The sequence below is a fragment of the Parasteatoda tepidariorum genome, chromosome 5, assembly GCF_982258835.1.
Source record: "Parasteatoda tepidariorum strain Cologne lab strain chromosome 5, Ptep-v5.0, whole genome shotgun sequence".
Taxonomy (NCBI): Eukaryota; Metazoa; Arthropoda; class Arachnida; order Araneae; family Theridiidae; genus Parasteatoda; species Parasteatoda tepidariorum.
Window position 1 is genome coordinate 59,307,360 of NC_141759.1, and position 26,464 is coordinate 59,333,823.

A 26,464-nucleotide genomic window follows, 5' to 3' on the forward strand; every position below is an offset into this window, starting at 1 on the left:
TACATTTGGGGTATAATGCAAGAAAACCAATGTCAAATTTTCATTTGAAACAGTTAGTGAAGATATCGAAATCAAATAATTAATTTTGAAAATTACAAGTTGATCTGTCCATGTTACCGTTGAAGTTCGAAAGCCATTAATACGCACAATACCAATCTAATCTGCATATTAACTAGGCTAATTCATTAAAGTGCAAAATCAAGAGTTTTTTTTACCATAAATGCAGATTATCTAGGTAGTTTGAAGATTACCTAGATAATTTGAGAAATGAAACAATTTTTTGTCACTTTAATAGTTCACCCTAGTTTATCTGCCCAGTAGTTAGAACTGATTTCTACCAGAGGTAACATATACGTGACTTAAATTACAAAAACATCTTTGTCCATATATATGTAGTAAAATGAATCTTGTATTAAAGCATAGATAATGCAAAAATATATGCGTACATGTATCATATACCATAGATTTATGGCAAAAATGGGGACACTTGTCATTGCATCTGTACACTCAAGTATAATGCAAGAATAATCACTATAAAAACTTTGTTTGGAATAGTTACTTAAGAAATCGAAATCGATTAGTTAGTTTTGAAAGGTACAAGTTGCTCTGTATATGTTGTATATCTCTGTATACATGAGGTAAGAGATGTTGAGTGCTGGTTCAGTTACAACTAAAGTTCGAAAGTCATTGCGTACATTACCTAACTAATTTGCATATTAACTAGGCTAATTCATTAAAGTGCAGAATCAAGAGTCTTCCGCAATTTATCTAGGTAGTGTACGCCTTTAACGTTTACGTATCGTAAAAGTTTCAAAATTTGTGTCTGTCATTCTAACAACTAATTTGTTGTTTGTTTCGTTATATTTATTGACTTGATTTTTTTAGATATTAAAAAAAAATAAATGACACTAAACGTATTAATTTCCTGGATTGTAATAATATTTTATAAACCACTAGATATTTCGCATTATATTTTTTTTAAACTCAATTGATGATTGATTCCATCAATAATGTGTTGGCTTCTTCATTGTAGTTACTTGATCTTTCAAATTGCGAAAAATAAATAAATAAAATATGTTAATTTAAGCGTGAAACGTTGCTGTTGCTCCAGCAGAGACCTTATTTTTCACTTTATATTTATTTTTTATTTTTTAATAACCGTTGTTGAACAGCCAACCCAATTTCATGGATTTACGACTACTAATGTTCAACTCCGTAGCCTTGTAATTTTGAACCCAATCCAGAAGACAAAGGAGCTCCTGGATCGAGTATTGGGAGAAATTTGCCTTCGTGGAGGACTTTTTGATGGAACTAACCAGCATTTGCGTTACACGGATAGGAAGACCACGAGAGCCTCCCACGGTTAGCCTGACGGCAAGGGGACTCTAACCCCTGATTCGTCTATCACTGAGGATATTTCCCGTCATCACTGTGGTCGGTGCAAGCCGGATGCGGTACAAGAGATCGTGACCATGTACAAGAGGTTTTGGGTTCGATCCCCGCTGGCCGAAGACTCCCCGTGTAGTAAACGGTGACTTGATGCAAGTTAAATCTGTCGAGTCGCAAAGATCTCCACATTCCCATAACAAATGATACCTCTGGGGGTACTGACCCAGGAGTTTCCTTGTCTTCAGGATTGGTTCAAAATTCCAAGGGCTGTTCAACGACGGTTATATATATATATATATATATATATATATATATATATATATATATATATATATATATATATATATATATATATATATATATATATATATATATATATATATATATACATATATATATATATATACACATATATATATATATATATACACACATATATATATATATATATATATATATATATATATATATATATATATATATATATATATATATATATATATATATATATATATATATATATACATATATATATATATATATATATATATATATATATATATATATATATACAAGATGGAAAATGGAGACGCTTGTCTTCGCATTAACATGTGTACATTTGAAGCATAATGCAAGAAAATCAATGTCAAAACTTTGTTTGAAACAGTTATTTAAGAAATAGGCTTGCTAGTTTTGAAAGGTACAAGTTGCAGTCTATGCACTACTACGTCTCTATCAATGTTATGTGGGTCCAATGACTTTAAATTTTGATTTAATTGCTTTTAACTGATGATCTTAAACTGGAATTGCGGTATATCTGCATAATTTCACTACTGCTTGAGAATCAGCAATAAAATACCACATTTGCGAGACCGTTTACAAATGTGTGAACTGCAAATAAGCCTCTAAAATTGAAAGCCCCAATATTATCGATTTTTACATATAGCATTATGCTGAATTCTATTATTTAGGCAATGTTTTGCTACTTTTCACTACGCTAACAATGGTAATAAAATCGGATAAGTATTGTTTAAGAGCATAATCTTTTAAATCTAAAAAATCCATTATGCATATTACTACTGCTGATCTGTTACGTGATATGATTATCTAAATTAATGGTTCGGAAAATACCGAAAAAAGTCAAACTTTAAAGGCAGGACAAGGCTATTATTTTTACTTTAAGAACTTTACTTTTTAAAAAGTTAGAATAAATTAAAAGTATGATCTTAATTTTTTGACAATTATTATCGAAAATAGTCAATGGTTTAATGCATGGTTACCCAAAGTGTGGTGCGCGCACCCCCAGGGGTACGGGAACAGTTTAGCGGGGGTACGCGTTCTCATGCGAAATATCTTTCAACAAACGAAAATTTCAAAAAAATTTATTTAAAAACAAAGCTAGCCATGAAAATTTACGATTACGTATTTTTCTATTGGCTATTTCTGCAGAGTTAACAGTTAATAATTAGTGGTGTCAACAACCAGTTGTGATTTTTAGCTTTTGTGAAATTTTTTTATAGTAAAAATTTCGCTCATTTTTTTATTAGAGGTACTCAGCGTTTCGAAAAATTTAGAAAGGGTACACAAAAGGCATAAGTTTAGGAAACACTAGTTTAATGGACGAGAGTTACCCAACTTCTTCTCATGCCTGATTTTTAAATATTTCAACATAAGTTAAACTGCAAAGTTTTAGACATAGAAACTAAAAATTTGCGCTAGTAAAGATGTGCCTAATGTGCTTGGACAAATTATAAGAAGAAGATAAATTCAGTTGTAAATTGGGATTGCTAGGTGATTCATGAAGATTTTACCCCAAGATTCTGTATAGCACCCTGTATTTTATTGATAATTTTTGTGAAATATATTGGGACTTCTATAATGTATCGATGCTTTTGCGTATCAGGCAAAATCAAGTCGCAACATCTTGACAGCATTTCTTATACTTACGAATACAATTGGTTGCATAAGGGCCGGGATAGCCTGGTCGGTAGGAAGCTGGGCCCATGTCCGAGAGTTCGAACCCCGCCGGCCGAAGACTCCCCGTGTAGTAAATGGTGACTGGGGCACGTTAAATCTGTCGAGTCGCAAAGTCCTCCATGTTCCCATAACAAATCAATACCTCTGGGGGTTCTGGATTGGAGATCGATCGTTCTCTGATTCAGGTCAAAATTACGATCTGTGAATAAATGAATGGATGTATGAATGGGTCCGCCATTTTAAAAGGGTGCGACGTATGGAGTGTCAGAAGTTGAATTCTTGACCATAGATGGCGCCACTGGAAAACAAGAACAATCGCACCCCCTCTGCCTAAACAGGCATACGTCAACAACAACATTGAATACTATTTAAACCAAGCTCATAGTGGCCGGGAAAGCCTGGTTGGCAGGGCGCTGGACTCACGTTTGTGAGAGCTGGAGTTCGAATCCAGTCAGCCAAAGACACTCCATGCTGTAAATGGTTGCTGGTGCACGCTAAATCTGTCGGATCACAAAGTCCTCCCTGTTCAAATAACAAATTATACCTTTGGGGATACTGAATTGGAGATAGATCATTCTCTGGTTCAGGTTAAAATTACGACCTGTGGACGAATGAATGGATGTATGAATGGGTTCGCCCTATGAACGGGTGTGGCAGGAGTCGAATTCTCGGCAATAGATGGCGTCACTGGACAGCAAGAACAATCGCACCCTTTGCCTTAACGGCCAGCGACAACAGCAACAGCCAAGTTCATGGTTATTTATCCAACTTTAACAGTGCATACATTGGTTTTGAATGCAGCAAGTTTTTAAAACGAGCTAAAATAGCTCAACGGCTAAGTGAACATTTCTAGCTAATAGACATATTTTCTTACTAAACTATTAAAATAAATCGCAATTTTTTAGTTTAGCTCCTCGTTTAACACAAAAAAGTTCATACGGAAAAATTCTTTGCGATAGCGAGATAATCGTGATGTTTTACGTAATAGCTCCCTCGTCTTTTGAGTTCAGTTCAAAGTTAAAAATTTACTAAAGATTTAAAATTAAGTTTAAAGCACTATATTTTAAAGCTAAACTGTGAATACATTCGAAACAAGTAGTAGTAGTACTTTATTTGTGTTGCAGTAGAGCTGCACAATGGGCTATTGGCGACGGTCTTGGAAACATCCTTGAGGATGATCCGAAGACATGCCATCGAAATTTTGATCTTCTGCAAAGGGGCTGAAAGATCTGAAGTTTGGTATTTTATGGTAGAATAGGTTAACGAGGATCGATACCAAGTTACAGTTCCTCGGTCCCTTTGCAGGGTGATCAAAGGGGTCACCCACCCGCTCACTGACAGCAGCCAGTGATGCTTAGCTTTGGTGATCGACTGGGAACAGTGTTTTACGATTTAATCAACTGTGGGACCATCTGAAGCGAGATTATTGTTTTGTGAAAACCATGAAAATAGTTGCTTGCTTGCTTTCGTATGCCTGTTTAGGCAGAGGGTTGCGATTGTTCTTGCTTTACAGTGGCGCCATCTATGACCAAGAATTCGACTTCTGCCACACCATACGTCACACCCGTTTACAGGACGGACCCATTCATGCATCCATTCATTCATCACAGATCGTAATTTTGAAATGAATCAGAGAACGATCGATCTCCAATCCAGTTCCGCCAGAGGTATTGATTTGTTATGGGAACATGGAGGACTTTGCGACTCGATAGATTTAACGTGCATCCGTCACCATTTACTACACTTCGGCCGGCGGGGTTCGAACCCGCGAGTAAGAACTAAACTAAAATAATTTTCCCGTTATAGGAATGCAGATTTTATATTTGAAAACACTTTAACCTATTTTTTTCAAACGTAGATATAGGTGTTGCGCAAAAAAAAAAAAAAATCATTACTTTTTGAAATTTTAAGGGCGTATAAAACATATTCATAAATTTTCCTAACTTTTTTTTATGTAAAAAGTCGATACAATTTATGAATGTTTAATGTATTTATATTTTAATCGAAATATAAAGCATGCAATAAAAATTGCGGTTCTGATTTTATAATTTTAAATAATATTTGTATTTCTGAGGAAAAATATTTTTGTTAGGGGAAAAAATGCTCACGGTATACTTCCATCTGTTACACAAAGCACTTTTTTTTAAACAAATAATTTTTAAATAAGAAAAAGTAATAAAAAGAAATCCTGTCTTGAAATTGATAAATAAAGCTAAATTTGAACGTACAGAAAAATTTTAGAGTAGAACTTAAGAGCAGTAATTAATTCACTAACACAGTTTTTCACAATTCAGATGCATTTCAGAACTTTACGTACTATTAGAAAAAAAAAAAACATTTTCTATTTCTTATAATAAATATGCGAATATTTATCAAAATTGAATCGAATCCAGAACAAATCTTTAAAGATAAATAACTGTAATTTTAATTGAAACAAAGATATTTTTGTTGGATATATAAATACTTAATTTACATAATACGCATAAATTTAATATAATATAAAGTTTCAAACGAGGAAGTGATTTGGATCATCCGGCATGCATTTCATGCAGTGTTATTTATAATAATGCAATTTTCATTTAGAATATACTTGATAATCTCTATTCTTTGAATAAAACTGTATATATTTTGTATTTTTGTCCAATGGAGGCTACTTAAATATGTTAAATCTCAAATATCTTCGAGTTTTACTAACTTTCATCTACAGCATCTTCTTACAACAAAATATTTCCAACATCTTCATCATTACCTTTTGCTCTTCTACAAAAAACCCTTAGGCTTCGGCAAACGCATACCTGCGCGTCTTTACAACCAATCAAAAACCTTCTCTCTCAACTCACCTGTCTTTCTACCTCGGAAGCCAATAGCAACTCTTCTTAAATAACATTCTTTTGCAAATTCAACCTGTTGACGTTAACAAACTTATTTTCTCCCAAATGGTTTCTGAATCGCGGCTCGATTCTTCTGCAGGACCAGTTGTTTGGATTTACGCTCTGTGTAAATTTTTTTGAGGTGTAAATATTTGTTGTGATATGTATGGTGCGCGCATGTGTGTAGCTGTTTTGGTGTGTCTTAGGTGATAATCATATTGGAATTGTACAAAATCGTGGTGCTACCCTGTTAAACTTGAGTGGATTTTTATTTTAAAAGTGTGCAGCGTTTAATATGTAAGGTAAGTAATTGTTTATGTCGGCTTTGTTAAAAGTAAGATGGCCTATTTTGTAAATAAGAATTTATGCGGGTGGTATACTTGGAAATATTGAAACAGGTGTTAAAGCATTGGCCATTCTTAAGATTTGTTTTTCATTGAAATAATGTGTCATATTCTTATCAAAACGCATACATATATAAATAAATAATTATGTAAATATCATACTGAATTGTTTAAAGGATTCGTTATTTATATTCTAACTTAGAAAATGAAAATAGAATGTTCAATCAAATATCTTAGATTTGATATTTAGAAAATGGTCAATAAGAATTGCTTTTTTTTCTTTTTCTCAGCAATTTATAGAATATTTTAGGTGAACTAAAAGTATTAAATGCTATAAGGATTAGCCAGGTCCCAGTATGGATATTTACCGTTCGATTTTCCTTTGAAAATTCTTAATAGAATATTAAGGAAAATTCTTGTGAATAGAAATTTAACTGCACTTGATTAGTTTAATGTTTTATCTATTTCGTATTTTATTAAATTCGATGTTTCACATATAGCAAAAATTTTGATTTTCGTTACACAATGTGATAAATAATACATTGTATACGTTCAATAAATCAATAATTGTTTATTTGTATTTTGGTCTGGAGTTTGTAATGAGTTAACAAACGTGCAGGTTGTGTACGAGCAGAATTAATTTTTTTTAAAATTTTTTATTTATTTATTTTTTTTATTTATTTAGAAACGACATGATTTGAGTGCTTTTTTTTCGTAACTAAGTTCTTGATTTTTTTTCTCCTTTCATTGGATAGATTATATTTCTCACTAGTACTTGTATTTCAACATTATGAAACTGAATATTTTTTACAAAATTATATATTTTCAAAACATTGGATCCACACAAACTTATATACATGAGCTTTGAAACGCCCTGCGCATAAGTGATTCGATAAAGAACTTGGAGCAATAAAGTTTAGAAAGGATTAGAATTACACAACCGAAATTTTTTTTTTTTTCTGAATTAAAAAGAACACGTTTTTTCAAAAAAAGTTTTTTAACAAAATTTTATTTTAAAAACTTTGTGATATTTTGATTAAAAAATATATATTTATCCAAAGTATTTTTTAAAAAAATTATAAATAACCTTATTTTAGTCATCTAATATAAATCAAAATATTTTTATAAGCTAAGTTTGCTTATAATTTAGTTAAGTCTTTTTAGATTTTATTTAGCTAATAATATTTTTAATTTGACTAAAATTTTTTAAAAGTAGCACAATTGTATATGAATTATTTCTCCATATATTGCTCTAATGTGATTACTTTAATGTTTTGAAAAGCGATGAAATAATTTTTTATCCATCAGACCTAAATTGCTTTGCACATTTGTTTATCGTTTAAAATGATTTAAAGTCTTAAATGTGCTGAAATAGAACTCTAGTCAAAAGAATCTAGTAAATTGTAACCTTAATGAGTGCATGATGTGCGCTTCTTTCGTTCTGTTTCATTCAGTTTTTGATTAATTTTCAGTTCATTTTCATTCAGTTTTCATTCAGTTTCCTAAGTGTAAAATATGTTGAAAAAAATTGACCCAATTAGTTATGGAAGGAAATGTAAAATGAACATTTTTTCCTCTTAAAAAATTGAAATTATAGTAACCTTGAATGTCAGTCAATAATTTTGAGATGTTACATATTTGAGAACCTACGCAAGTTTCACAGGTCAACCAAAACTTTCATTCAACCAGCTGAAATAAATAAATGAAAAAAAAAGCAAACCTCAAAATTATTCTTTTTTATTTTACGTATCGTTGAATTTACAATTGTGAGTTTAAGAACGTAATGTCTTAAGTCTGCTCAGTGTAGTCCTATATACATTCTCCCATTAAGTTTTTCAAATTTTAAGACATCTTGTTGATTTTTTAGAGCTCATTTTACGAAATTCCCTAAAACTATGGATTTACGCGTTTTTCCACTAAACTTTTTTATTTTTACGTAGCTTGCTGGTGTTTCTTTTATTGGCTCATTGAGCTGCGCGATGGCTCAGGGGATAGAGCATTCGCCTTCTAATGAAGCGAACCAGGTTCGAATCCCAGTCGATACGAATTCCACATCCGGCTTGCACCGACCACAGTGCTGATGTGAAATATCCTCAGTGGTAGATGGATCATGGGTCAGAGTCGCTTGCCGTCCAGCTAACCGTGGGAGGTTCTCGTGGTCTTCTTCTCCATGTAGCGCAAAAGCGTGTTAGCTCCATCAAAAAGTCCTCCATGAAGGCAAATTTCCTCCAATACTCGATCCAGGAGTTCCCTTGTCTTCCGCGTTGGGTTTAAAATTGCAAGCCTACGGAGTTTAACATTAGTAGTCGTAAACCCATAAAATTGGGTCGACTGTTCAACGACGGTTAAAATATAAAATATTAAATATTAGCTCATTGAAATTCTATAAAAATATCACTTATCATTTTCCTCCATTAAGATTTTAAATTTTTAAAACGGTTAGTTAACGTTTCTATTGCTCAGTTTTTAATTTTTTTTTTTATTTACTAAAAATATCCTTTAGCATGTTCTCTCAAATAAACATTTCCATTTTTATACCAGCTTCTTGACGTTAATATAGCTAATTTTCTGAAATTTGCTAAAAGTATCAGTTTACACGTTTTTCCTTTTTAAGCTTTTTCAATTTTTAAAACAGTTTACGTTTATAATTCTCAAATTTTTTTTTAAATTCCTTGAAAATATCACTTAGCACGATCTCTTAATAAACATTTCCATTTTTAAACCAGCTTGTTGACCTTTCAATAGCCGATTTTCAGAAATTCCTTAAAAGTATCGCATTACATTCTTCCCTTTTAGCTTTTTCATTTTTTTCCGCAGCTTATTGACGTTACTAATGTTCATTTTCTGAAATTCTCTAAAAATGTAACTTAACATCATCTTCCACTAAACTTTTCAATTGTTAACAGTGATTACTGGAAATATCTTCCGCATTCAGAAATATACGAAAAACTTACCTTGAAATTTCAGGTCATGGTTATTTCATTTTCCTGTTTCAAAAGGGATGTGGGGAATATAAATTTTTATTTTTCCTCCCTTCTACTTTACCTTAAAAGATCACTTACCTTTTTAAAATTATGACATCACAGTGAGGTCATTTATTTACAACGCATGACGTTTGGTGAGTCATTCTAGTTTCACTAGATAGAGAATTAAAGATTCGTTTAAAGTTTATTTCGTTTTTTCTCGTGTGTTTTTGAAAATAAAAGCATTAATTTTATTATTGCTTTAGCGTTAAATCTGTTTAGAACTATCAATATTCTCATACTTTCAAAATATTTTTTGTAAGGCTTCTTTGTAGATTATTTTTGTGCCGATTTCATATATATTTTTGAATTATCGATATTCTCAGACTTTCAAAATATATCTATATTTTTGTAGATTTTTGTTTATTTTATTTATAATTTAGAATTATCTAGAATCTCAAACTTTCAAAATACTTTTTTTCTTTGGAATATTTCTTTGGATCTTCAAATTTTTCTGAAGTTTTCGTCCATTTCATACATAAATTTTAATTAGAAAAATGAAATATTTTTTGTTTACCAGCAATGCTTCTAATATACTGGCAATGTTATCATGGATTATTATGCACGGCTTGCCACAAACAATTTTTCATTTCAGAAAAAATAAATTCTAAGCCTGTTTTTCTTAACACTAAATTGCCCAAGGAAGTCATTTTGACTGCTTTTTAATTTCAATTAGAAAAACAATGATGCATATAATGACACAATTTCTTAGAATTTAGTGACTTTATAATTATTTTTATTGTTGATATTTACTAATAACTTGTTATATAATTGAAAATAATATCAAAAATATTAAAAATTAGTTTTAATTTTTTTTTTATACATTAGTTATTCTTTCACAATGCAGTTATTTTGACTGCTTTTGGGCAATATAGGTATTTCAGTCTTTCTAGTGTTAAACACCTATTTTAAAATTAATCTATAAGGTTTAATAATAATAAAAAATTAAGGTTTTGTAAAATTAATCTATATGAATTTATTATTTTAAAACTAATAGAGAAAATTTTGGAGATTGTTAAGAAAGCAGTGTTTGAATTTTCCTAAATATTCTCGTTTGTAAGATCATGAAGTTAGTACAGTTATGAAGGCAGTACTAGCAATTCAGAAACAAAGCCCTATTTTAGATCATATTTCAAATTTTATTTGTGAATTTCGGGCGTTAATGACATTTTTGAGAACAAAAATAATGATTATAGTGTACTTATTTTGGCAAGAAAATATATAGACAAATAATATAATAATCTGCTAACTTAAAAAGGTTCTTATTTTGACAAAAATACATGCTGTCACATCTTTTTATATACTTCAAGTGTGAAATTTGTGGATGACTTCTAAGTTTTGATGGTCTTTTAAAAATATCTCAACAGTTTCACATCGGTCAATTTTTTTTTTCAAAATTTATGCGCTTGTAAGCAATTAAATGATAAGCTACTTATTCAATTTTCTTATGAGAGATTGTTTGTATAACACTACTAAGAGGGCAATACGATGTTTTATGCTGTTATCAAGCGGAGTTTCCAGGAACTTATTAAGTACTTATCTGGAAATAATACTAAGAGACAATTTAATGTAAATATGCTACTTTTGAAATGGGAGGACTTATAATTTTATTGCCCCATGGCAAAAATTCAAGGAGTGAAAATATTGCTCTCAGAGAATTACATTACAGAGGCTCACTCACTCTACAAAAATGTAACTGCGAATGTCCTAAATTAGGCCGACCGGCCTGTGTAGGGGTCAGGGAACTGGCCTTGCACCAGAAAGGTTCTAGATTCAAATCCCGGACAAGGCATCGATGTTCTTTCCTTCTCAGTACTATCTGTCCTTACAGTGGGAACTACGTGGGCACACTTAATATGGTGTCTTTTAAAGAGTGTCCAACAAAACTGCCTTTCAGATATCTGTACGAGGTCGTTCTCCAGGTGAACATTGGAAAAAAAATTTCCCAAATTAGAGAATGTACTTCTTAAAAGAAATACTTCTTAAATATAATTATTTCTCTCAGACAAAAGAAGATGTCGTGATTAAATGCATTCGGTGATATACGTTGAAACAAATAATTTTGTTCATTATCGCGTTGATGATCTTCGCCGTTAAATATGTGCATTCACAACTAGTTTTGTGGTAAATGTCCGAACTATTTATCATAGATCATTGCTTAGTGTTTATCGGGCAATGGTCCAGAATATTAAATATAAGTGTAGAAAATATCGGATAATGTGATTAATGTCCTTATTTTTTTGTCATATTGACCAGAGGACGTGGCTATCAATAATAATAACCAGATTAATTGAAATAGTTAAGCAGGAATGTGTAAACCATTGACTGATATTCCAAACACTGACGTTTATTTTAAGGTTAAGGACAATTGTCCGGTATTCCTCTCATTAATGTTGCTCTAATCTATTCTAATCATATATCAATAACATAAAATTAAATTTCGATTTACTCCTTGGGCGGCTGACGTTCACCAGATTTTGAGCTTGCATGTAAGCATATGTATGTCTCATATGCCTATAAAGCAATATAGGATGGGCCAGGTATTCTATCACTGGTATTTTCTCTAATCCACCCTAATGGGATATTATTAATATCAAATAAATTAATATCAAATCAGTTGTAACAAATATTTCGGACATTCACCAAAGTGACTATGCGAATTTTGATACTCTCCGTCGACTGCTGACATTCACCAAAGTGACTATGTGAATTTTGATACTCTCCGTAGAATGCTAACATTCACCAGATTTCGGAATTACGTCTGAGCATATGCATGTCTTATATGCATACAAAGCAATGCAGGTTGGGCCAGGTATTCTATCACTGGTATTTTCTCTAATCCACCCTAATGGGATATTATTAACATCAAATAAATTAATATCAAATCAGTTGTAACAAATATTTCGGACATTCACCAAAGTGACTATGCGAATTTTGATACTCTCCGTCGACTGCTGACATTCACGAAAGTGACTATGTGAATTTTGATACTTTCCGTAGAATGCTTTCATTCACATAAGTGACTACTTTCGTTCACCAGATTTCGGACTTAGCCTGAGCATATGCAACACGCCTTATATGTATACAAAGCAATGAGAATTGACCCTGGAATCCTATCACTGATATTTTTCGTAATCCATCCTAATGAGATATTAACGTGTTCATACACGTTCGAAAGATTTGTCCGAAATATAACAAATATTTTGGACATTCACCAGACTATGCGAATTTCGACATTCTCCGTAGAATGCTGACATTCACCTAAGTGACTACTTTCGTTTACCTGATTTCGGAATTACGCCTGGGCATATACGACACGTCTCATATACAAAGCAATACGAGTAGTTTCAGGCATCGGTAGTGGTCTTAACAATACATGCATTCATTTGAATGCATTTGCAAAATAATACGCTTCATAATGTTCACCAAGCATTTGCAAAATGCATCGCCAAAATCTTTGCAATTTATCAGCGAGGTAAATCGCGTCTGTTTCCTCTAGATCTTCAAGGTCCCAGGGACCGTCTCAGCAATCGTTTCGGATGTGAAATGTTCATCCAGCCGTAGATTATGCTGCGTTTTTCGTTTCCTTTTTTGACTTCTTTACCCATCTTTTTCTTAATTTTTTTTCATTATCATCCATGACCCCTTTCATTTTTAGTTTTTTTTTTCATTTTTGTTATTCTTTAGCATTTTAGCGAGGAAAATGCTTTCGGTCCTCTATTAGCGTGCTCATTGTAAAGTGAAAGCATATTTTTTTTTTTTCTTTCTTCCTTCCTTTCTCAAGTATAATTTTGGCAAACAATTTGTTTGTTGTGCTTTTTTATTATTATTTTGTTTTTTGGTATTCCTGTCTTTGAACTCGAGTCGAAATTGTTTTGGTTGTCAGTCATTAAAACTTTTCCTTCGTTTGGTTTTTTATTGTTTTAAGAACTTTTGAAGGACTTTATCCCAAATTTAAATGTAAGAATAATTTTTTTTTAGTGCTTTCTAAACAATACTTTCAGGTTTTCAATAAGTACCGGTATGTTTTTGTTAGATTTATGTAAGCATGCTTTCTAAATTGCTTTGGCGTTGAAATCTTTTAATTGCTATTGTGATATGTAAGTAAACAATATTATAAAATAGCATGATTAAAAAATTACCCGTGTTTTTGGCCCTGCTCTTTTATTTTTAATTGCTATTGCGTTATGCAAGTAAACAATATTATAAAATAGCATGATTAAAAAATTACACTTGTTTTTGGCCCTCTTCAGGTTCACGTTCCGAATTTATATCTATATCCCCCAAAATAGGGCGGCATAATAGATGCTTTAATAGATAACATTTTGGTTTAGATTTCTCTATATTTCTGATAAATCATCTGTATTTGCTTATATATTTTAGTATAAATAGATACAATAAATAGTATATTTGAAATATTATATAAATATTATATTATTATATTTAAATATTATATAAATATTATATTATTATATTTAAATATTATATAAATATTATATTATTATATTTAAATATTATATAAATATTATATTACAGTACAGAACCCGTTATCCGGAAATCAGAAAACCGGAAAACCGGAGCAAAATTCGATAAATTTTCCCGATATTTAAAAAAAAAATTTTTTTTTTCCTCGTAAGATTTTAGGATTTTTTCTTTCTTTTTTGAAATGTTACCATCATTTTGGAAATAATCATTAGTGTATTACTTCATCGTTTTTTCTTCTTTTTAAGATTATTTCCAAATATATATATTTTTTTAGTTGGGTTAAACAATAAAAAAACGGCTTTTTGTAGCGATTCAGAAAACCGGAAAAATCAGTTATCCGGAATAGCGGTGGTCCCGATCGTTCCGGATAATCTGTTCCCTACTGTATTATATTTAAATATTATATAAATATTATAGATTTAAATATTATTTATAATAGTATTAAATAGTATATTTCATTAACTCAGGGCGCGGAATTTTTCTCGCCTTTGGCTACCGAATGTATAGAGCTGGCGAGAATTTTTTTTCTTCAAAAATGTTCTGTTTGAAATGAAACTTCCACACATGTTTTTCCTGAAGTTTTCATTTATGTACAAAATCTAGGAAAAAATATCAACACGCAACTATATCAAACCGAAAAAGAAAAGAAAAAAAGAAAAAAAAAACTCTTAAATTCGCTAGACAGATTTAATCGGAATTTCTAAATGTACTCACCTCGTAACATATTTTAACATTGACATATGCAGTTTAATGGCGAAAGACAGCGGTATACAAACCGGTATACAAAGACAGCGGTGTGCAAATATTGAGTTAAAAGTCAAGGTAGTATTTTCGATATTTTTCTTGTTATTTAATTACTTTAAATTATATCTGGATGACATTGGAATCATTGAAACCTTATGGTAACCTTATTTTAAATTATTATTTTACAATGAATATGTATCAATTTTTTTAAAAATCTTTTTATGGCTTGGTCGCCAAAAACGAATTCATACTGCATTTATCACCATTTTAAAAATTATTTATATTTTTCGCGAAAAAGTGTGGCGAGAAAAACTTTTTAGTATTGTTAATACTACTTTACTACTGAAAGTGATTTGACACTAAGTTTTCTAGACTTACCTGCACCCACTTTTCAGTAAACTTCACATTTAATGTATGCGTGAGAGAATTTGTCATGAAGAGTTTCGCCCTTGCTATAGCTCCTCAATTCTTCCTGGAAATTCAATTTCAAAATTATATAAGAGAAGTTCAAGTAATAGTGTATGAAGGTAAATCAGAATTTCAAATATTGTCCACTGAGCCGCGATGGCTCAGGGGATTGAGCGTTCGCCTTCCAATGAGGCGAACCGAGTTCGAATGCCAGTCGATATGAATTCCGCATCCGGCCTGCATCGACCACAGTGCTGACGTGAAATATCCTCAGTGGTAGATGGTTAGAGTCCCCTTGCAGCCAGGCTAACCGTGGGAGGTTCTCGTAGTCTTCCTCTCCATGAAACGCAAATGCGGGTTAGCTCCATCAAAAGTCCTCCACGAAGGCAAATTTCCTCCAATACTCGATCCAGGAGTCCCCCCCCCTTTTCTTCTGGATTGGGTTCAAAATTACAAGTCTACGGAGTTGAACATTAGTAGTCGTAAACCCATAAAATTGGGTGGGCTGTTCAACGACGGTTATAAAATAAAATAAAATATTCACCACTGAGCCGTGGATGCTCAGAGGATAGAGCTCTTACCTCCCAATGAGATGAACTGGGTTCGAATCCCGGCTCGCACCGACCACAGTGCTGACGTAAAAGTATCCTCAGTAGGAGGCGAATCATGGGTTAGAGTCCCCTTGCAATCAGTCTAACTGTGGGAGTTTTTCGTCGTTTTCCTTTCCATGTAACGCAAATGCTGGTTAATTCCATCAAAAAGTCCTCCATGAAACTAAATTTCATACAAGACTTGATCCAGGAGTTCTCTTGTCTTCTGTATTGGGTTCAAAATTACAAGGCTGCGAAGTTGAATATTAGCAGTCGTAAACTCAAAATTGGGTCGGCTGTTATAAAATAGAATAAACTGTTGTCCACTTTAAAACATATCGAGTAATTTTTTGTTTAATTCTATATTCTCCAGCTTCAAAATCATTTAAATCCTCTCACTTAAGTGTTCTAGGTTTCTCATTTTCTCCTCAACTTTCAATTTTTAAAATTGCTTATGTAGGTGTCTAAGAATTTGCCATGAAGAGTTTCTCCCACGTCATAGCGTCCTCTTAATTCTACCTGGAAAATTCAGTTTCAAAATTATGTAAGTTAAGTTGAAGTAATAATGGATAAAAGTAAATTCAAATATTGTCCAATATTGAATTTCAAATATTGTCCACTTCAAAACACACAAAATAATTTTTTACTTTATTCAATATTCTCTCTCGTTTTCTTTTCGAATCATTCATCCTGTGTATCCAGTAGAGGGTGGAGTGTGGGCGCATGCGTCATATCCTCAGCATATACGCAATGAAGCATGTCAAAAGAAAAAGAATATTTTTATTGTTTTCATTTCTTTTTCGAAAGGAGACTGCATGTAATGAGGGACGCCTGTCGGTCAGGTAGGCGGGGGGCAGAGTCCTTTCAACTTTTATGAGCGTGTTAATATCGTTACAGACTTATAGATACTGGGAAAGTGTTCCACCAATTTTAACGAATTACTTTTTGAGAAAGTGAAATTGTTTTTTTTAGTTTCTAAGTGTACAGTAGTACAAGAAATATAAAGGAATATTAGTTTGAATGATTTACTTTTACTAATGAATAACTTTTTGTCTAATGATCTGGCTGCGGAGTCCTTTCAACTTTCAACAGCGTGGTCAGGTCTGGATTAAGCGTACGAGGAACCATAGGCCATTCAAATTTTTGGGGCCCTTAGATTAATTTTTTTTTCTTGTATGTTTTTTATTTATTCAAATATAAATGTATTTATATATCTTTTTTATTAAGAAAGCAGCAATGGGCTTTTAACAGAAAAAGATGAACAAGAAAAATCATAGTGGCCGAGAGGGGTGAATCATTTACCCTGATTTTTTCTCTTTTCGTTGGCAACTTTAAGTTATATGTTTCAAATATCTTTTGTTTCTTCTCATTCACGTCTGGCAAGTCTGTGCAATCTGGAAAATGGGTGCTTGTTATTGTGCGCTTGAAACATGTCTACTGTTATTTTAAATTTTCATATATTTGAAGCAAGTGAAGTTTTTAATGAAGTAATATACTAATTAGTTAAATGCTACTTATGAGACGCAAAAATTATTTTACTAAATCAAAATTCTTCCATCTTTTTGCAACTTACAGAAGGCTTTCGGTTATCCAGTTTTCTGTGCTATTCGGTTTAAAACGCGTAAGTGGTCGTCAGCGCATTTCGATTCTTCCGAAATATAAGTTTTTATAGTTTAATAATAAGTTTTGAGATAATTAACGCTATCTAGAAAATGAGGTCGCAGGAGTGGGAACAGTGGTTAAAAATTAACTCTTTAGTGTCATTTAAACTTTCTCGTCATATTTTCATAACTATTCAAGCAAATAAAAATAATTCGTTCGTTTATTTATGACATTAGTTTATTCAAAGGCAACTACTTACAAAAAATATTGTATGGATGTTCTTATTTTATTTAATTTTACGAATCTCTTTTCAAATACCCTTGGTATACAGTTTTAGTTATGTAACTGTAATGATTGTAATTTTTAATGTGACAAAATGGAAAACTTGAGAGAAACTTGATCATGAAAACATTTAAAAATGTGACACTTTTGAAATTTTATTGTTCAACTAATAGATGACTATATTTTTATCTATTTAAAAAAAATAAAACACTCAAAGTATTGTATTTTAGATAGAATTCCAAATTCTCAAAATGTATAGTAAAATAAAATAAAAATAGCATTTAAATTTTCTATTATTTATTTATTGAAAAAGTTGCAAAGTAAAACAACTAAGAAATAGTTCATGAAAATCACAGGTTTTAAACTATTGAAAAAGAAAAGAATTTTATACCTATGTAGTAATAGCAATAAATAATGTATGGTACAATAAAATAAAAATTTCAAAAATTATGTTTTTCAAGTTGTGTTTTTAAACTTGAAACGTTGTTTTTTATAGAACAAAAAATTTCTTCAGTTGCGTATTATTATTAATTCTTCGTTTCCATTTTTAAGAATGCTTGCTCCGTTTTATGGAGAGTTACATATTGTTTCCCAGTTTTATTTAAAGTTTAATTCCATTAATAGTTTTAGCTCAGAGAGTTCTGAAATTAAAACTTAAAATTTTTTTAAAATATTATTTTTTAAATATCTTTCCGTGCATAAACTTTTTAACAACAAAAAAAAAAGACATTTGGGTATAAAAATGCTGTTTTTTAATATTTATCATTCTTTATATGAGAAATTTTTTCTACAACAAATAAATAGTTTTTGCTATTCTTAAGAATTAAAAAAAAAGACGTTATTTCTATTTAAAATAGCTATTTCCTTCTTTAGAAAATTTAATCTCGTTTCACTAACTGTAAATTTATTTTTACACCATAAATAAAGAATATAATTTTCAACGACATTAACCCGAATGTAAAATACTATTTTTTTCTCCTTAAATTCAATAAGAATTTCTTTGAACTTGAAAGAATGCTTTTGCTGGAGGATATCCTCGTACTCAGCGACTTCTTTAAAGAATCGTCAAGAATCTAGAAATCGTCTGCCTCTTTAACTCATTCGTCATTTTCTACTCTCATTAAGTTTGAACTAGCTGTGTGGCAATGGCGAGTTTTTCCTAGACATGCCAGAAGCAGCATCATGAACTTGGCTGGGTCATACATCATAGTGGGTCATACATGGATATGCTTAAAAGATTTGTTTCAGGAAATTCTGCATTATTGTGAAAGATATCGATAATCAAGTCAAAGCGTAGATGGTATTTTGATCCACTGCGAAAAAGTATCAAATTTTGAGATTATATGAATCATTAATCGACCAATAAGGAAAAGTTGATAATTTTAGTGCATTTTGCACATCTAACATCATGAGAATTAGAATTTAATAAATTAGACAGCATTTTATACAATTTTATCACTTAAGAAATACTATTTTATGATTTTTTTTCTATTTGTATACCCTCACAGACTTATGTAGGTGTAAAGATATAATTGGTTTTATTCTTGTTGATTGGAATTTTTAATTCCAGTGAAATATTAGTTGAAAGGTCAAAATTTTGATACAAGTAACCTTTTTTTGACAATTTTATGGTAAATAAGTATCTTATTATTTGAGTCTGGTGGATTTTGTTTCATGACCGACCTGAAAAGTGAAGATTTGCACCAATAAAAATATATTTCAATATGTAATAAACTTCCTTACATTAAAATTTGGGTCCGTTAACGGACCCTTCACAAAATATCTTTTCATAAAAACGGACCCTTCACAAAATGATTTTTCTTTTAATCGGACCCTTCACAAATTTGTTTATCTTCATTATTATTTTGTTAATCGAATAAACCCTTTCCAGGGCAGAAAACTAGAAATATGGATGTAAACGAATTAAGTTTTGTCTTCGGCAGACGATTCTGCCATTATTCGTCCAAAATTAATATTCTGCGTTCAACAGTATAGGCTAAATACCAAATATTTGTATGTTGCACCTATAATTTAAAAGCAGCAATTGTTATTTATTTTTCAAAATTTAATTTTTTTTAATTTTAATTTTACAATGTTGAGCATAATCTTGTATGTCTTACAATTTAAAAACTCCTTGAAAAAGTTTTTTTTTTGTTGAAATAACGGACCCTATTTGCACGAATTCATAAAAGCGGACCCTAGTGGAAAGAATGTGAGTAATTTTTTCACAATTTCACGAAAAATGGACCTTTTACAAAATGTCTGGACAGACCCCTGATAACAAAAGAACTTTGAGTTTCATTAATTTAAATTTTTTAAAAATATGTTATGGCATTTATGATTGTTTTAAGTTACATATTTCCAAGTAAAAAGCTCATTTACAAGTATACTTTAGTATACAAATAGTACAAGTAGTAGTATTACAAGCTTTACAAGTATAGATTTTCTGAAGATTAATTTTCTTCAGGTAACAAAATGTCCTGGGACATGGATTCTCAAAGCGATTTTCTCGAAGGACGCGTAAAATATTTCGGTGTTTTATCGCGGATCGGTTGATTGATTATTGGCATACTTTTTACGTATACGAAATTGTGACAATGTAATAATTTTTTTAACAGTTTGTTTCTCTCTTCGATGAAAGTATGTTAAGCCTAAATCTATTTAAATATGCATAAAATTTACATTAATCTTAACGCAAATTTTAATCCCCGGACTGACGATTAACAGTGACAGATCTCTCGAAACAACCTTTTTATTTTTGGATTGGAATTAGTTTACCACCATTCGATTTCGTTATACTGAGTTTGTAATAAAGTTTGTCTGATAGTCGCTTGAGGAAAATTCAAGGAATTCAATATTTAAAAGATAACCTTTAACATTTTCTCGTTTATATCACCATTCGATTTCGTTATACTGAGTTTGTAATAAAGTTTGTCTGATAGTCGCTTGAGGAAAATTCAAGGAATTCAATATTTAAAAGATAACCTTTAACATTTGCTCGTTTATATCACCATTCGATTTCGTTATACTGAGTTTGTAATAAAGTTTGTCTGATAGTCGCTTGAGGAAAATTCAAGGAATTCAATATTTAAAAGATAACCTTTAACATTTGCTCGTTTATATCACCATTCGATTTCGTTATACTGAGTTTGTAATAAAGTTTGTCTGATAGTTGCTTGAGGAAAATTCAAGGAATTCAATATTTAAAAGATAACCTTTAACATTTGCTCGTTTATATCACCATTCGATTTCGTTATACTAAGTTTGTAATAAAGTTTGTCTGATAGTTGCTTGAGGAAAATTCAAGGAATTCAATATTTAAAAGATAACCTTTAACATTTGTTCGTTTATATCACCATTCGATTTCGTTATACTGAGTTTGTAATAAAGTTTGCCTGATAGTTGCTTGAGGAAAATTCAAGGAATTCAATATTTAAAAGATAACCTTTAACATTTGCTCGTTTATATCACCATTCGATTTCGTTATACTGAGTTTGAAATAAAGTTTGTCTGATAGTCGCTTGAGGAAAATTCAAGGAATTCAATATTTAAAAGATAACCTTTAACATTTTCTCGTAGAAAATATGAAAGCAGAATTTTACAATCGTAATGTAAGAACAGCTGAAATATTCTTCCAAAGTTTTTTATTCACTTTTCGTTAAAAAAAGGCTTAATATGCTAAGTCTAATTAGTGATGCCGAAATTTCAGAAGTTCAAAGGTTAGAGGTAGAGGTAAAGGTGTCATGTTAGTAGGGCATTTAACCGAAAGTAAGTCTGGGTGTTGTTTTCGTAACTTGCCCAATAAAGGCATCCCACGATTGAAGCTTCCCACAGCCGTTTCAACACCCATAGCTTATGTTCTTCACCTTTAAGGTACGCAGAATTTGATGTCATCAAGGCACACAATATCATTCTGTTTTTAAAATCATTTGCGCCTTTGTTAAACTACTTTTACATCAATTTATTTGTTACATATTTCACCTGAGTGTAATAACGTGTAAGGGTTGCTGATTAGAAAGCTAAGAGAAATTGCGACATGGATAAGGCTATGAGTACCTTTTTAATATTCTCCGAGGATAGCTATGCATTTTGCATCTCAAGGTTTTATCGTGTAAAAGAATTATAGTCTATTTCGTTTTTTGAAGGAAACCTAAGTTTCTGGGAGGAAAATATATGTTACTGAATTATATTGTTATTGGATAAAATATATAGTATGCAATTCTAAATTTATTAATGAACATTAGGAGGATTAAAAAATCACCATCTAATTTTTATACAAAATAAAATTTAAAAGAAACATAAAAGCAACACGTTATATAGCTGTTGCCTTGATATGTGGCACTTGGTGCTATAACAGTTTATATAGGTAACACATGGTGTTGTAATAGCTCGTATAGACAGCATATAGTGTTGCAACAACTTCTTTATATAGCAGCTTGTACGTACAACATATGGTACTGTAACAGCTTGTATAGGCAGCATACGGTGTAGCAAAAGCTTGTATACACAACAGACGGAAGTGTAACAACTTTTATATACAACAGATTGTATGGGCAACATGTTGTGTTGCAACAGTTTATATAGGGCAGCACATGATGTCACATCTGCTTGTATAGGCAGCACATGATGTTGAAATAGCTTGTATTTGTGTATGCAATACATGAGCAGTTTATGTGACAATTGTGCAGTTTTTTTACGGGTTAATTAATGCGTATTTTCACATTAGGTGCAGTATAGCAGATTCCAGTTTTGATGTTCTTTATCTCAAATTTAGTCAATGACTCGTGCGTTTGTCAACAGTTTCCTCTTTCTTATGCCCTTATAAAAATTTATCTTCGGGTAAATATTGGTTGGAAGACTTCCAGTCATGCTAGCGACCTTTTATTTGGCGTACTTTCTTTCCGCCCTTCTGTCACAGCATCAGATTTAGTTTATGATAATGATTGGTTTCGTTTCTTTGATTTAGTTATGTTGTTTGTGTGTAGCACAGTATAGCCACTCTCGGTTCTCGAGAGATTGAACTTATATAAACTTTAATTTTTATGTGTTATTGGGTTTTTTTCATACAGATGGAAAATTTTCTGTTGCGCAAAAGCAACATAATCTTGTTTTTGATATTATTGTGAATCAAAGTTGATCGGATAATTTACATTCACTCCGTTTCAAGTCGGTTCTTTTCTTTATTTCATGGAATTGTTCGTATGTATCTTGTAATCTGATTTTTCTCGCTTTACATTGATAAAAAGTCTCTGTTACTTCCGTTTTTGGGTTTTACAAATCTGTTCCCTGCTTAATAAAAAATATTCTCATTAGAACTTGATTTTTTTTTTTAAAAAATTATGAAAATCTGAACCTAAAAAATTATGAACCTGGCGGATCAGTACGATCCGCCAGGTTTAGAAACACTGCTTAATTCACTCAAATATATATGTTTTTTCTCGAATTTCTTCTATTTGAAAATTCAATAATTTGTTCAAATAGCTATTGAGGATTATTCTTCTTTGTTTATCGTACGTTCATCCGGCGTAATGTCGTGGGAGTGGCTTCTGTAGCTTTGTTTGATCATGGTGTGTCTTAAAAGTAGGCATGATTTCCAACTTTGTTGTTTTGTTTGCAGAAAGCAGCTGTATCATTTAAGTCAATATTAACAGCTTAATGTGTGAGAAGTGCAGAATTCGAAAATATTGGCGGATTTTCTTTTCCGTTATTATCAGAGTTTTGAATACATTTGAATAAATCTAATATTTAAACAAAGCGGTATTTTTTTAATTTCTATTTTATCATGAATCACCATGAGTTAGCTGACGAAGGAATGTTTTGTTTGAGCATAGTTTATAAGTTAAAATAGGATTGGTGATATATTTTTTTGAATAGGATATGTAATGATTTACTATAATGCCATTAAATGTGGATTTCGCCTTTGAAAAGTTATATAACAAAAATGTTTACTTTCAAAAAAGGAAAATTCAGAAAAATTCTATCAAGTAACAAAATCGTAGTTTCGTCACGAAAACTACGAAATCTTGTGCATGCTTATAAGTCTTTTTATGTAAATTATAAAGAAACATTTGTTATGCAATTTAAAGTGCATTTGAATCCAGTTTCGTTAAGGTTTTAGTAGCACCTACAGTATTTACCTTGTCTTTTTTTTTGGCTTGCTTGCAACTTTGAAAAAAAAAATTATCTAAACATTTCTTTTCTTTAAATTATCAGCATTTTAATTTGTCATTGAAATGATAAGTGGATATTTTAATTTTTAGCAATAAGTTAAAAATGGAAGGTATATTTCTATACCCGATGATCTAAAAGAGGTTGAAAAAATAGTAACAAGATTTTTGTAAAACAGATAAATAGCTATTAAAAAAAGAGAACTAAACTGTAACGAATTGCAAAAGCGTTTTTTTCCTTCTTTTTTCTGAGAATTGACGTCGACCTGCGACCACCTATAATTACCAGATTCTGAATTTAAATTTTTATGGAACATATTCAAGACTTTGTTACAGTTTAGCTTTTTTTTTTTTAAATAACTAGTTTTTAAATTTAACCATATTTTCACTATACCTAATGCTCTCGTGATTAATTTACTAACATAGAAATTAATAATTTCGAATTTAATTTATAATGTTCATTTACCAGTGTTCTGAGTGAGTTAAAATTCTATTTTCGAACAGTTATTTTCGGTACATTTACTAGTATTTTGACATAGTTTGCTATTTTACAGATAAATAATTGATTGGCATCAATTCATTACCATGAAAGTTTTTTCCGTTGTCAAGTACCCGTACTTAAATAAAAAAAATTGACTAGTTTTATTTTTGATCGTCTGCGAAAAAGACTTTATGGTTCGAAGAACTGTCCGCCCCCGTCCTTGTGTGTCAGACGACTTAAATATTGTGTAAATGCGATGGGAAATCGGAAGAAAATTTGACTCATCAGATGGCAACGCATTTTGCCATTGAACGTAACTGCGTCCTTGCTGTAGTCATCTGGAAAACTAGTTTTTTTAGAACGTCTCACATTTATGTCCCATTTAATAGATCGAAACTGCATCGTTTGACGAATCAACCAGCGGTAAATGTGTTTGCATTTAAAATGCCAATCCGACTGTGACCTTGATATTTATCTGCCTTTACTACTCATTTCAAGAATGACATTTTATATATTTTATACATTATACACGTATATTATATCGCTTTTAATAATTAAATAATAGTTTAAAGATTTTTCTTTAAATACTATCTTCATATGCACTGTGGACCAGAAGACCATGATCTTTGGCCAAAAGTCAAAAATTAAATTTTCAACTAAAATATGTGTAGGCAGTTTTAATGTAGCCCAAATTAAGTACTCATAATCATTCCAAATATTATAATTTTTTCTTTTGGACCGACGCGAGTACAATGTAATGAAAAATATGTTAAAAAATTATTTTTTTAAATGTAACTTTTAAATTTTTATTACAGAAATATATATATATATATAGGAATTTCACCTTACTGTTACATTTTTATCAGAATAATAAGTCTGAAATTATAGTACAATTTTTCAATTTGTTGGATTTGCTAATACTCTTGGCAAACTTATAGTTTATATCTTATCATTTGATATTTTACAATGTTTGAATGACTTTCGAAACTTAGTTCCAAAAAGTTCCACAAGGTAATTAGCTTAACTTTTTTGTTGTTTTTTTCTTTGCTGTTTCTTCTTTCGAAAAAATCTGCCCCATTTTGCCCGTATTGCAAAGGTGGACTAAATATACTGAAAAACAAAAAATATACTTCTTTTCATGTTTTCGTTATTTGTAATATTACTTCGGAAATATAATTTGCTTTTCATTTTTAATATAAAATTACGAAAATTATTACAGTTTCATTGCTATAATTAATTATTTAAACGTATTATATTATTTTTTTAATTTTTTCTCGCCATATTTCGGCTGCCATTTTGTTTTTCTGGGTATTTTTAGTATATTTTAAAATTTCAACTATGAATTCAATTTACCTGCACATAAAAACCCCCAAATTTTGAAACAAATTTTATCGAAATACTAATTTTGGCCACGAAATGGATGCTGGCCTACAGTGATATGGTATGACTCGTTTTTGTGAATAGTACGCTACAGTTAACGCTTATTTGTATAACCTCCTCTTACAACGATATTTCTACTATTATGACCGATTCCGTATTGTATTCCTTAGCTGTTATTTTAGAGCTCATTAGAGCTTCCGCATTGAACCGTTCATTTCAATATTGTGACAGAAATTTAATTCCATTTTATTTGATTCCAGTTAATATCAATTTGAAAGTGTCAACATGTTTTTAGCTTTCAAAACAAAATGGCTCATTAAACAGATTTTAGACCAATTCCGTATTCTATTTCTTACATGTTATTTTAACGCTCCTTAAAATGTCCGCATTGAACGGCTCGTTCCAATACAGTGACTGAAATTCTATTCCATTTTTTTAAAATTCCCGTTCGTTAATTTGTTTACATTTAAAATGTCAATCTGATTGTGACTTTGATATTTATCTGCTTTTACTACTCGTTTCAAAAATGACATTTCATGTATTTTGTATATTGTACATGTATATTATATACTTTTAATAATAGAATAATATTACAGTTAAAAGGCTGTTCTTCGAATACTATGTAGTCTTATGGCATAACTTGTTTTTGTGAATAGTATGCTGTAGTCAATGCTCATTTGTACAGCCTCTTCTCGTTTGCATTATAATAACCAATACATAAT

General features: G+C 30.9%; 2 protein-coding genes across 2 annotated transcripts in view; one reads left to right on the forward strand and one right to left on the reverse strand.

Annotated features, from left to right (window-relative positions):
* Nucleotides 1-15,267, reverse strand: part of LOC107438217 (uncharacterized) — a 37,508-nt gene extending 22,241 nt beyond the window's left edge. Inside the window, exons 1-2 of the mRNA XM_087162793.1 lie at nucleotides 15,211-15,267; nucleotides 12,053-12,176 (exon numbers count right to left, since the gene is read on the reverse strand). Of these exons, the coding sequence (XP_087018919.1) occupies nucleotides 12,053-12,176; nucleotides 15,211-15,267 (181 nt within the window). The remainder of the gene's footprint in view (nucleotides 1-12,052; nucleotides 12,177-15,210) is intronic.
* Myo10A (unconventional myosin 10A) overlaps nucleotides 6,292-26,464 on the forward strand; it is a 261,697-nt gene continuing 241,524 nt past the window's right edge. Inside the window, exon 1 of the mRNA XM_087164029.1 lies at nucleotides 6,292-6,538. The gene's annotated coding sequence lies outside the window, so the exon portion shown is untranslated. The remainder of the gene's footprint in view (nucleotides 6,539-26,464) is intronic.